This window comes from Bos taurus, chromosome 12 (assembly GCF_002263795.3).
Source record: "Bos taurus isolate L1 Dominette 01449 registration number 42190680 breed Hereford chromosome 12, ARS-UCD2.0, whole genome shotgun sequence".
Classification (NCBI taxonomy): Eukaryota; Metazoa; Chordata; class Mammalia; order Artiodactyla; family Bovidae; genus Bos; species Bos taurus.
The window spans coordinates 37386207-37399147 of record NC_037339.1 but is presented as its reverse complement, the minus strand read 5'-3'; the positions used below and the strand labels follow the sequence as shown (position 1 = coordinate 37399147).

Genomic DNA, 12941 nt, shown 5'->3' with positions numbered 1-12941 from the left:
CCCAGAGCTTTTGGGGCATTCTCATGCTGCAAAAGGCTATTTCTCTGGTTCACTCAAAGTAGCATGGGACAGAGTCCAAGGATGTGACTAAGCTCAGTAAAGGGCAAGACTGCCATACCTGGCTCTGACCTCCCCATGAAGCATGGCTACTGTGTCCACAAAAATAAGATGTGTGAGGATAAAGGCACGCTATTCTGCTAGCTAAAGTGATAGCAAACCACCCCCCACCCCTAAAAGCTCCTTCCCCAGGTAAATAAAAAGGGGGAAAATTTTAAATACACTTATCTACAAGAGTAAGGATATTGAAATATCAACGTAATCCCTACTTCAAAAAAAGGTTAACTAGAGTCATCTGGTCATCTCTGATTACATCTTAAAGATGTGTAACAGATTCAGTTTTTGTTGATTTATCATTAGATACTTCTGGTCAAAATATTAACTTTATTCCCAAATATTTTAAACCACTAGTATGACTGCAGTGTATTACCTCCCAGAGTTACTGGAAGAGGGAAAAAAACAGATGTTCAAGCAGCAGGCAACAGTTATGGCCCTTCACACAGTGGCATCTGAGTGGCTACTGACAGTCCAGGAATAATTTAAAAACAAGATAATACATGCATTTTAGTAAATATGTCATAATTTTCACAGTTGAAATTTCCTTAGACATTGCACTTTCTTTATAAGTGAATCCTGCTTCTTCTTAATGTTATGGTGAGTCAGGACTTGAACTAGCAGCCTTCTTTTTCTTCTTCTTACTGTGTTTCTTATGCTTCTTTTTCTTTTTTGTTTTTTCTGTTGTTTTTTCTCGTTCTTCACTGCTTTTATTCTTTTTTGCTCGTACCTCCTCAGTATACTCAGATTCTGACTCTGACTCAGATGATAATGGTTTATCTTCTGGATACATCTTTCTTTTTTTGCTGAGCCCTTTAATGTCCTTTTCTTTCTCAGTTGCATCTTTTGACTTCTTTTTCTTTTTTAAACTATCCTTATTGTCTGATTCAGTTTATGACATAGAACTTTCAGAAGATTTATGTGAACGACTCTTCTTTTTCTTTTTCCTTTTTCCTTGTCTCTTATCCTCATCTTCAGAATCTGAAGAACTGCTGGAAGAATCAGAGCTTGATGAAGAAGAAGATGAATACCTACCAGATTTCTTCTTTTCTTTTTTCTTTCTCTGTCTTTTTTTGGATGAGCTCTCACTTCCACTTAATAATTTCTCCCTGTGTTTTTCTAGTTCTTTCTTCCAGTTCTCATTCATTTTTTCTTCAAATTCAGCCAATGCCTTGGAGCCTTTCTTTTTCTTTTCTAGTTGTTCTTTCAGTTCTTCCCAGGTAGGCCTTGGTCGATTCAAATAATCTTGGATCGTTGGACCTGAGGACTGGATTGGACCCCTTGGTCTGGCCATTGCTATTGGGTTCATATAGGCCACTCTATTGTCCCACTTCCCCATGGTGCCGGACTGAGAGCTCAGCCATCCCTCAGCGGGGAGACCAGGCCAGCGCGGCTAACCTCTTAATCTCTTCTGTTTCTGTTAGGTCCTTACCATTTCTGTCCTTTATCATGCCTATCCTTGCATGAAATGTTCCTTTGATATCTCCAATTTTTTCTGGAAGAAATCTATATCTTTTCCATTCTATTGTTTTCTTCTATTTCTTTACATTGTTCACTTAAGAAGGCTTTCTTAATCTCTCTTTGCTATTCTCTGGGATTCTGCATTTAGTTGGATATATCGGGCTTCCCTGGTGGCTCAGATGGTAAAGCGTCTGCCTCCAATATGGGAGACCAGGTTCAATCTCTGGGTCAGGAAGATCTCCTGGAGAAGGAAATGGCAACCCACTCCAGTACTTTTGCCTGGAAAATTCCATGGACTGAGGAGCCTGGTAAGCTACAATCCATGGGGTCACAAAGAGTTGGACAGGACTGAGCAACTTCATTTCTTCACTTCTTCCCTTTCCCTCTTGCCTTTCACTTCTCTTCTTTCTCAGCTATTTGTAAGGCCTTCTCAGATAATCCCTTTGCCTTCTTGCATTTCCTTTTTTTTGAAGGGGGGATAGTTTTGACAACTGCCTCCTGTACGATGTTACAGGCCTCTGTCCATAGCTCTTCAGACATCATGTCTATCAAATCTAATCCCTCGAATCTCTTCGTCACTTCCACTGTATAATTGTAAGAGATATGATTTAGATCATACTGAGTGGCCTAGTGTTTTCCCTACTTTCTTCAATTTAAGCCTGAATTTTGCAGTAAGGAGCACATGATCTGAGGTATAGTCAACTCCAGATCTTGTATTTGCTGACTGTATAGACCTTCTTCATCTTCGAGTATAAAGAATATGATCAATCTGAATTCAGTATTGACTATTGGTTATGTCTGTATGTAGGGTCATCTTTTGTGTTGTTGAAAGAGGGTGTTTGCTATGACCAGTGTGTTCTCTTGAACTCTGTTAGCCTTTGCCCTGCTTCATTTTGGACTCCAAGGCCAAAGTTGCCTGTTAATTCAGGTATCTCTTGACTTCCTTCTTTTGTATTCCTATGTCCTATAATAAAATGGTCTTTTTTTTTTTTTTTGGTGTTTGTTCCAAAAGATACTGTAGTTCTTCACAGAACTGGTCAACTTTAGCTTCTTTGGCACTAGTGGCTAGGGTCATAGACTTGTATTACTGAGATGTTGAATTATTTGCCTTGGAAATGCACAGAGATCACTCTGTCACTTTTGAGATTACATCCAAGAGAGTGTTTTGGACTCTCTTGTTGACTTTAATAGTTGTTCGATAGGGTGTTGCTGAGCCATGAAAGATGCTGGGATTCTTGGCCTCTAGAGGAAAGGAATTTAATCTAGAGCCAGTGATGAGGCTTGATTCACTCAGAGCTTTTGCATAATAAAGTTTTATTAATGTATAAAAGATATAAAGAAAGCTTCTGACATAGACATCAGAAAGGGGCAGAAAGAGTGCCCCCCTGCTAGTCTTTAGCCAAACTAGCAGGCTGCTAACTAGAGAAAGGAAATGTCTCAAAATTCAGAGACTGGCACCAGGCCCCTCACCCACAACATGCATTTTGAGGTAATATTGGCACAAGGTGAGTTGTCCTGGGCCATTAAATGACATGAATCTTGAAGAAAGGCAGGTTTCCAAGCAAAGCATAGTCTCATTAACATAGCTTAAGAGAATATTTGCATGAGTAAAACACTGGTTTGTCAAGCTCTGAGTCTCAGGTGAACCAACTTGAAGAAAGACAGAGTCTAGGGTAAAAACATAGTTCATTAAGATAGCTTAAGAGAAACATTTCTACTAAAAAAAAAAAAAGCATTGGTTAGCTCAAGGTTTGAGAAAAGTTATGTTCAGGTGAACCAGGTGTCAGAGGATTCATGTTGATATATGGCAAAACCAGTACAATATTGTAAAGTAATTAGCCTCTAATTAAAATAAATTTAAATTAAAATAAATAAATAAATAAAAGAAACCTGCTTTTAAATCTGTATCAGATCAGATCAGTCGCTCAGTCGTGTCCGACTCTTTGTAACCCCATGAATCACAGCACGCCAGGCCTCCCTGTCCATCACCAACTCCCGGAGTTCACTCAGACTCACGTCCATCAAGTCAGTGATGCCATCCAGCCATCTCATCCTCTGTCGTCCCCTTCTCCTCCTGCCCCCATAAGGGTGGTGTCATCTGCATATCTGAGGTTATTGATATTTCTCCCAGCAATCTTGATTCCAGCTTGTGTTTCTTCCAGTCCAGCGTTTCTCATGATGTACTCTGCATATAAGTTAAATAAACAGGGTGACAATATATAGCCTTGACGAACTCCTTTTCCTATTTGGAACCAGTCTGTTGTTCCATGTCCAGTTCTAACTGTTGCTTTCTGACCTGCATACAGATTTCTTAAGAGGCAGATCAGGTAGTCCAGTATTCTCATCTCTTTCAGAATTTTCCACAGTTTATTGTGATCCACACAGTCAAAGGCTTTGGCATAGTCAATAAAGCAGAAATACATGTTTTTCTGGAACCTCTCTTGCTTTTTCTATGATCCAGCGGATGTTGGCAATTTGATCTCTGGTTCCTCTGCCTTTTCTAAAACCAGCTTGAACATCAGGAAGTTCATGGTTCACATATTGCTGAAGCCTGGCTTGGAGAATTTTGAGCATTACTTTACTAGCGTGTGAGATGAGTGCAATTGTGCGGTAGTTTGAGCTTTCTTTGGCATTACCTTTCTTTGGGATTGGAATGAAAACTGACCTTTTCCAGTCCTGTGGCCACTGCTGAGTTTTCCAAATTTGCTGGCATATTGAGTGCAGCACTTTCATAGCATCATCTTTCAGGATTTGGAGTAGCTCAACTGGAATTCCATCACCTCCACTAGCTTTGTTCATAGTGATGCTTTCTAAGGACCACTTGACTTCACATTCCAGGATGTCTGACTCTAGGTCAGTGATCACACCATTGTGATTATCTGGGTCATGAAGATCTTTTTTGTACAGTTCTTCTGTGTAGTCTTGCCATCTCTTCTTAATATATTCTGCCCCCAATCCCTCCCAGCATCAGAGTCTTTTCCAATGAGTCAACTCTTCGCATGAGGTGGCCAAAGTATTGGAGTTTCAGCTTTAGCATCATTCCTTCCAAAGAAATCCCAGGGCTGATCTCCTTCAGAATGGACTGGTTGGAGCTCCTTGCAGTCCAAGGGACTCTCAAGAGTCTTTTCCAACACCACAGTTCAAAAGCATCAATTCTTCGGCGCTCAGCCTTCTTCACAGTCCAACTCTCACATCCATACATGACCACAGGAAAAACCATAGCCTTGACTAGACAAACCTTTGTTGGCAAAGTAATGTCTCTGCTTTGGAATATGCTATCTAGGTTCGTCAGAACTTTCCTTCCAAGGAGTAAGCGTCTCTTAATTTCATGGCTGCAGTCACCATCTGTAGTGATTTTGAAGCCCAGAAAAATAAAGTCTGACACTGTTTCCACTGTTTCCCCATCTATTTCCCATGAAGTGGTGGGACCGGATGCCATGATCTTCGTTTTCTGAATGTTGAGCTTTAAGCCAACTTTTTCACTCTCCACTTTCACTTTCATCAAGAGGCTTTTGAGTTCCTCTTCACTTTCTGAAGGGGAAAAAAAAAAAAAAAAAAAACTGACACTTGTAGTTTGTTTCCTCCTACAACTTAAGAGAGAGATAACAAATGTCTGATAATTACAGCCTATTTCCTCTGTTTGGAGACCCCTAGCCTTCCTGTCTGCTACCCTCTCTCTATAAGGGCTAATCCCTTTATTTATTTATTTATTTCTTTTTTTTAAGGGATTCTTGCCCACAGTAATGAAACGGGAATCTGAGTTCTTGTTTGCAGAGCCAAAACTGAACTTTATGAACACACACACACTCTAGGTAGCGAGTGGATAGGATTTATTAAAGAGAAGGAAAATACAAAGCTCTCAGTATAGACACTGAGCAGAGAAGGCAATGTCACCCCACTCCAGTACTCTTGCCTGGAAAATCCCATGGATGGAGGAGCCTGGGAGGTTGCAGTCCATGAGGTCGCTAAGAGTCACCACTGAGAGACTTCACTTTCACGCATTGGAGAAGGAAATGGCAACCCACTCCAGTGTTCTTGCCTGGAGAATCCCGGGGATGGGGGAGCCTGGTAGGCTGCCGTCTATGGGGTTACACAGAGTCAGACACAACGAAGCGACTTAGCAGCAGCAGCATAGACACTGAGAGGGATTAAAGAGTCCCCCCAAAGGTGAGACTTATAGCAGTTTTTATATCCTTAATCTGTACATTTTGGTGACTTCTGTCCTTGAAATACATCATTTTTAACCAATCAGTTTAAAGGTCAAGATGTTTAACTTAACATCTTATGGCTTCTCTTGATTCTTGGATTAAGTGGCCATCCTTTTTATACACCCTGGCCATTTTTCAATGGACTAGATGTATGGGTTTAAGATTAATGATCACCAGTTGTTTTTCCCTCAGGCATGTGGAACAGAAGTTAATTACTGCACTTCCCTGGATCTGAGTGCTGATAATTTATCAGACCAAGGACACATTCCAAGAATTCGAGACAAAGGGTAAAGTTTTAGGTTAATGGAACAGAAGTTTACTGAAAACAAGACTGAAGTCTCAGAGTCCTACACTGACTACCTAGCAATTTCTACCTCAGTAGTAGATATAGTGGTCATCTGAATTAAATTTGTCCATTCCCATCCTTTTTAGTTCACTGATCTCTAAGATGCCAATGTTCACTCTTGCCATCTCTTGCTTGACTACATCCAATTTACTTTGATTCATGGACCTGACATTCCAAGTTCCTATGCGATAATGTTCTTTAAAGCATCAGACTTTACTTTCACCATTGGACACATCCACAACTGAGCATCATTTCTGCTTTGACTCAGCCTCTTCATTCTTTCTGGATCTATTAATAATTACCCTTCATTCTTCCCCAGAAGTGTATTGGACACCTTCTTACCTGGAAGAATCATTTTCTGGTACCATACTTTTTGCCATTTCATACTGTTCATGGGGTTCTTGAGGCAAGAATATCTGAATGGTTTGCCTTTCCCTCCTCCAGTGTACCACATTTAGTCAGAATACTCCATTATGGCCTGTCCATCTTGGGTGATCCTGCATAGCATGTCTCATAGCTTCATTGAGTTAAGTAAGCCCCTTCACCATAACAAGATTGTTATCCATGAAGGGGAAACATCCAGATACATTAAATAAATATGCAAATTGAGGCTGGATGATTTGAAATTGGACATATCTTGAATTATGAAATATTTATGGTCATAGCAAATATTTGACTATTTAGACTTAGATATTCTGAGAGCTGATTGAGTGATTTGTTTTTAATGAAAATATGTTAAAGAGTTAATATAATCAAAGGACACCATCATCCAGTCACAATATAAATAAGGTTTTAAAAATTAAAATCATTAATGAGATAAACTGAAGAGTATGTTAAAATATCTTACATAAAATCATTTTAATATATTGGAAATTAAATTTAGTACAAAAGAGTATTGTCTATAAAGTTCTCTTGAGTAAATTGTCTTTCTTAACTAGGTAAAGAGCATGGGATAAAAGTCTAATATGTGTTATTACTCTTTCATATCTAAATAAAGTTTACATTTATTTCTGATTTAATTTTCATTGGTTTAGCTACTGTTACTATTGTCCAAATCTATTTCCTTTTCTTCTTTTTTTTGGAGAAGAGATGATAGAAGATTATAATGATCAGTGTGAAATGATGGTATTTCTATAACAGATTTTTTTTTATTGTATTAAGGATTATATTCCTATAACAGACATTTTGTTACCTATGAACACACACACACAAACACTGATGCTTTTTTTTTAACTTTGGAAGTGATTAAACCCCTTAAAATTTTAATTGGAGATATATTCTAGTTTTCAGAATGTGTGCAACAAAGGAATTAAGATATGAATCTAATACTAAACATATGATAAAATTAAACAAGGAAAGAGTTTGTTCAATACAATAGAAAAAAATAGATTGTATTATTGTTTTCTGTTGACTGAAGGACCCATTTGAATTTTTAGATTTTAATTTTACTGATGAAAAATGTTAAGAGAAAGTGAAACTTTTAATATAGTTGTTGGTATATTTTATTACTATTATAAAGTAATGAAAAACAGATATATAATCTAATAGAAATAATAGCATTAAAGAACATAGCTTGGAAATATTAATAAAATTGTTGCAGAAATTAGAAAATGTTCTTTTATAAATCTCTTGATAACATTTTTCATTTTAATAAGAACATAATAATTTACTTTATTTTAATGGAATGTTAGAGAATAAATTAAGGAAAATCAGACTTAAATGAGTGACTTTAAGAGGGAACACATAGAACATTGTGATGAATTGCTAAATGCTTAGTAATTATAGAAATTACTGGATATTAGATCCAAGTTTCAGTACAAAGCTAGAAATATCACAAGGAAAAAATCAATTACTGAAAGATTTCTTGTTTATCAAAAAGAGCATACAAAATTTGTCATTCAGTTGTTGAAAAGACCCTGATGCTGGGAAAGACTGAAGGCGGAATAAGAAGGGGACGACAGTGGATGAGATGCTTGGATGGCATCACCGACCCAATGGACGTGAGTTTGGGCAAACTCCAGGAGTTGGTGATGGACAGGGAGGCCTGGCATATTGCAGTCCATGGGGTCACAAAGAGTCGGACACGACTGAGTGACTGAACTGAACTGATCAACAAAATATTGTTGCTATCATATGATGCCAGTCCTACTTTCTTCCCCAATCTGAGCTCAAACTCACATCTGTCCATTTTATCTCATCAACACTTCTCCTGGGGATGTGTGTGTGTGTTAGGATTTGAAAGATTAGATTTCAGATTATTTGACACAATATAAAGTGAACAGAAGAAACTATGACAACACAAAAGGTGAGAAGCAATTATCCTGCTCAAATCTGTTCCACCTGTGGCAATGATGTATGCTACATCTTTTACCAAACAACGAGAAGCATTTTAATTAACCTGTTGAATAAGATAACAAAATATTCTAAAGATGAATGTGAATGCTGAGGAAAAACAAAAATCACTGTTTTTTTTTTTTTTTTTGAGAACTTTAAATACTGCCACAATGATGTTTTGAACTGAATTTTAGAAAGATGGGAAATTAATTTAGCTATCAAACATTTCATATATTTTGACTGAATAGATTTAAACCAAAAAAAAAAACAGCATTAGTAGCAATGTATTATGAAAAATAGTTAACATAAAATATTGTTAATATATTATTACTGAGGTGTTGTATTAGAAGCAAAGGAATGTGTCCAGTATCATCATTTTCCATTATTCAGTCACAAGCAGCTAAGGATACAGCAAATATTTTGAATGAATCAGATTATCCACAAAGGTAGAGACTACAGATCTTTACAATTGTGGTGTTTCCTTAGTTCTGGTCCTTGTGTCCATAACAGAATGAGTACACAATGATAACCCTACAAATACATCAATGAGTGAATTTTTCTAACTCATTGGATTGGGACACAACATGAAAAAAAATGAGGCATTCATGTGAGATGATTTAGTAGTGTAGCCCACAGGCAAATACAAGTTTCTTTATTTTCCTCAGAAAATGTTAAAACTTTCTTTTTTTCACCAGATTACTCACTCGTTATCTTATCCCTTATTTCTCTTTCACAAATATGTCTTATTTTCTCACCATTCATTTATATCTGACTATATTAAACTTCATTTTATTTACAAACTTCTCAAAAAAATTTATGATCAGCAATAAATATCAGTTAATTTGAGAAAATTATTTAGAAATCTATCACTTATTACTCCCATCTCAAATCGTTTCCTTCCCTATACTCTGGTTGTTCCTCTGATCCTTTTGTAGAAAATATATTCTCACTGAAATCCAATTACTATAATACAAATTATCATAACAATATCTAATAAACTATAAAATGTGAATAAAAAATAAAGCTAGTAATATCAATATCTATATAACCTCTACCTTTATGTACCATATAAACATATATACTGCAGAATTTTATGGACTCTATCTTTAAATTTTCTCAAAGTCTCCACATCTTCTACTCCGGCATAAGCCAGCATCACTTTTATTTTTTATTATTGTTCTCTATAACCTGGGCCAAGGTTGGCAAAATTTATTTGGGAAGGAGCAATGATATTTTAGGCTTCACTAGTCAGGAGGTAAAATTGAGACCATTATATAGATATGGAAAATGCTTGTGATGTGCAGTAGTTATGTTTCATACAGTTTCAACAAATGCTAAATTGGCAAATACTGACACATTGCTCCCAGAGGAAATAAGAGTTTAGGTGCCTATAAGCCTCTGATCACAACGTTTTTATCAATCATTCACCACTTAAATCTGTTTCTTGTGTTTTTTTAAAGGTAACTTATTTATTGTATATCACTGATATATTAATGTTGAATTCAGAGCCAACAGCCTAGAGAAAGGTATAGGAACCCATTTCAGTATTCTTGCCTGGAGACTCCCATGAACAGAGGGTCCTGGTGGCCTATAGTCCATAGGATTGCAAAGAGTTTGACATTACTGAAGCGACTTAGCAGGCATGCACTCAGAGCCAACAACACTATAATCCATGCCTGAATATACCTTATCTAAAATACATTTTGTGCATCACAGACTTCTTGCACTTTGGAACACTAAACAGAACATTAGCACTACTTCTGGGACAGTTTTACATAGTGAAATCACCAAAAAATGCACAAAAATGCAGCACTAAATAGACCTAGAAAAAATTGCTTGTTTAAAAGATGAGAGCTAAAACAAGAATGCAGAATACAGCCTCACTTAACCTTAGCTAGTAGCATACTAATCTTCCACTCAGTCCTCTGCTGCTCTGTACATGTGCACATCTGCAAATGATTGTTAATGTGCTTCCAGTATTGATTTGGGCATTACAAATACATTTTAGTGAGGGAGAAAATTTGCAAATACAGAATCAATGAAAAATAAGAATTAACTCTACTTATATGACATTCATTTAATAGTACAAAAATGATTCTTAGTTCATGGCTTTGTTAAAATAGGTCTGGATTTAGTTGGGTATCTGTATATTGCTGACATTTAATTCAGACTACTTATGGGATATACCTCTTCCCAGATTCCATAGTCAGATAAATAAATACCTTTCCCCAACACAAAGCAATTAATGCCTTTTTTTTTAATTTATCCAAAGAATTCCCATTATTTATATAGTAATGTCCAAACTCCTTTCTGTGTTCCACAAATCCCCTACAAGTTCTCAGGCTTGTGCTCTCCCTTTGCTAATACTGTCCAGTCATACTGACTTTCTTGATGCTGTTAAAATAGATCAAACTTGCATGTAGTCCAAGGTCTTTGTACACACACTTTCTCCAACATGAAACACTTATGTTTCAGATTTCTGTTTAAAAAAATAAAAGAAGTTATTTATGACAGGCCGATGTCTGTTCACTGTCCTCTATGTAGAAAAATCTGCCTTCTAATATGGCTACTGAATTTCTTTTTTTTTTTTTATGCTGTATTAGTTATTTAGCATTTTCATTACTACCTGACACTGCATTACATATTCACTTATTTATTTACTTGTTTTAATTTATTGTTTCCCCACAAGGGCAGAAATCTCTTGGTGTTTGACATGTGTATAGACTCCATCTTGGCATTTAGTCAACCCTTAATAAATATTTGTTCAATAAATATACGTTGAAAGATTGCACATGTTCTAGTATTCTCCCCACCGCAGTGTAAGGACATATGCACAAAGTATAAGAAATGGACAGAGCTGTATTTTTGTTGAACCTCATTTAGACCTTACTTTTGCATCTTTAAATCCTCCTTTGAATTACACAGTAATTGCTCAAATTCTATAAACCTTCCAAATATTTCTTTTAGTACTCATCTTCCATTGCTGCAGCAACCTAAATAAATTTTATTTTCTCTGACCATTTACTAGTTCATGGTGACCATTTTCTATTGGTCTTTGACTAGTATCTTTTAAATCATTTCTCATATATATAGTATCTTTAAAATCATTCCCACTAAATATTATTTACCTCTCATCTTTGCAAATCACTAAATGATTGCAACTTGATAATGTCAGACCCTGATGTTGGGACAGATTGAAGGCAAAAGGGAAAGAGGAAAGCAGGGGATGTGATGATTAGATAGCAACACCATCTCAGAGTCAATGGATATGAATTTCAGCAAACTCTGGGAGATAAAGAAGGACAGGGAAGCCTGATGTGCTACAGTTCATGAGGTCACAAAGAGTTGGACATGACTTAGTGAATGAACAACAACAATTCTCTTGATGTTATATTTGTGGTCCACAGATCAGCAGCATCAATATCAAAATAGAAATGGGGAATTTCAGTTCATACAACAGAAATTCTAAATCAGGACCTGAATTTTTTTTTAACTTTTTTTTGGGCCATGCTAAGAGGCTTGTGAAATCTTAGTTCTCCAACCTGGGATCGAACCAAGGCCCCTGACAATGAAAGCACCAAGTCCTGACTGCTGGACTGCCAGGAAATTCCCCAGAATCTGCATTTTATATGGTTCCAGGATAATTTATATGTCTATTAAATTTGAGAAGCACTGAAAGTAGGCTAAAACGATGGGATACTAATCCAGAAACTAAGGGTATGTCTCAATTGTTTACTGAATCAAGTTGTAGAGCTAATAAAAATTACAAAACAAAGTGATATTATTCTAGGATGTACAGAGGGTACTGCTCTTTGATCACTCTGTAGGACCACAAACCCATCCCAGAGAAGTCAGAGGAGGCATCCGAAAAGAAGTGACTCCTGGAACTAAGCTAAGACTTGAATGAAGAAGAAAATGCAATTAATCAGTATTAAGTGTTTGATACATGAAAGATGAGGTATTCTTAAGGACAGATCCCAGATCATACTCATATTTTACTCCCAATAGTTCCTGGCCCTTAATAAGTATTTATTGAATGAAAAAATAAATAGAAAAATTAATTTCCTTTATATTCAAAGCTTTTCTTTTTAATTAAATGTTTCCTAAGCAGTTGCCATAAATGAGGAAAAAACCCTCCATTATTAACATATATTATAAATATTACATGTGGAACAAGCATAATGTCTTCATCCATAAATTTTTTCTTGACATTCAGGAAAGCTAATTTCACATCTGAACTGTTATTTCTCTAAGATTAGTATTATACAGTTGAATATTACAAAGTTTTCCACTATTGTATAAATATTAGCCTATTCTTTTTGTTGGGCTAAACTTATTGAATGTTATGGTTTTATTTGTGCCTCTGAACCAGCAATGCTAAAGTCATACATAATTTGATATTTTTATTTAGTATTTGGTCAAGTTAGGCATCAATAAAACAAGAATAAAAGAGCCTACAAAATTATAGCAAGCTGTTCAAA

General features: G+C 36.2%; 1 protein-coding gene across 1 annotated transcript; it reads right to left on the bottom strand.

The window, feature by feature from the left end:
* Positions 1-704: 704 nt before the first annotated feature.
* Positions 705-1518, bottom strand: LOC781692 (protein FAM133B-like). The gene is given in 1 exon segment (XM_059892255.1): positions 705-1518. A coding segment is annotated over 1 exon segment (744 nt). The 5' UTR covers positions 1451-1518; the 3' UTR covers positions 705-706.
* Positions 1519-12941: the final 11423 nt, after the last annotated feature.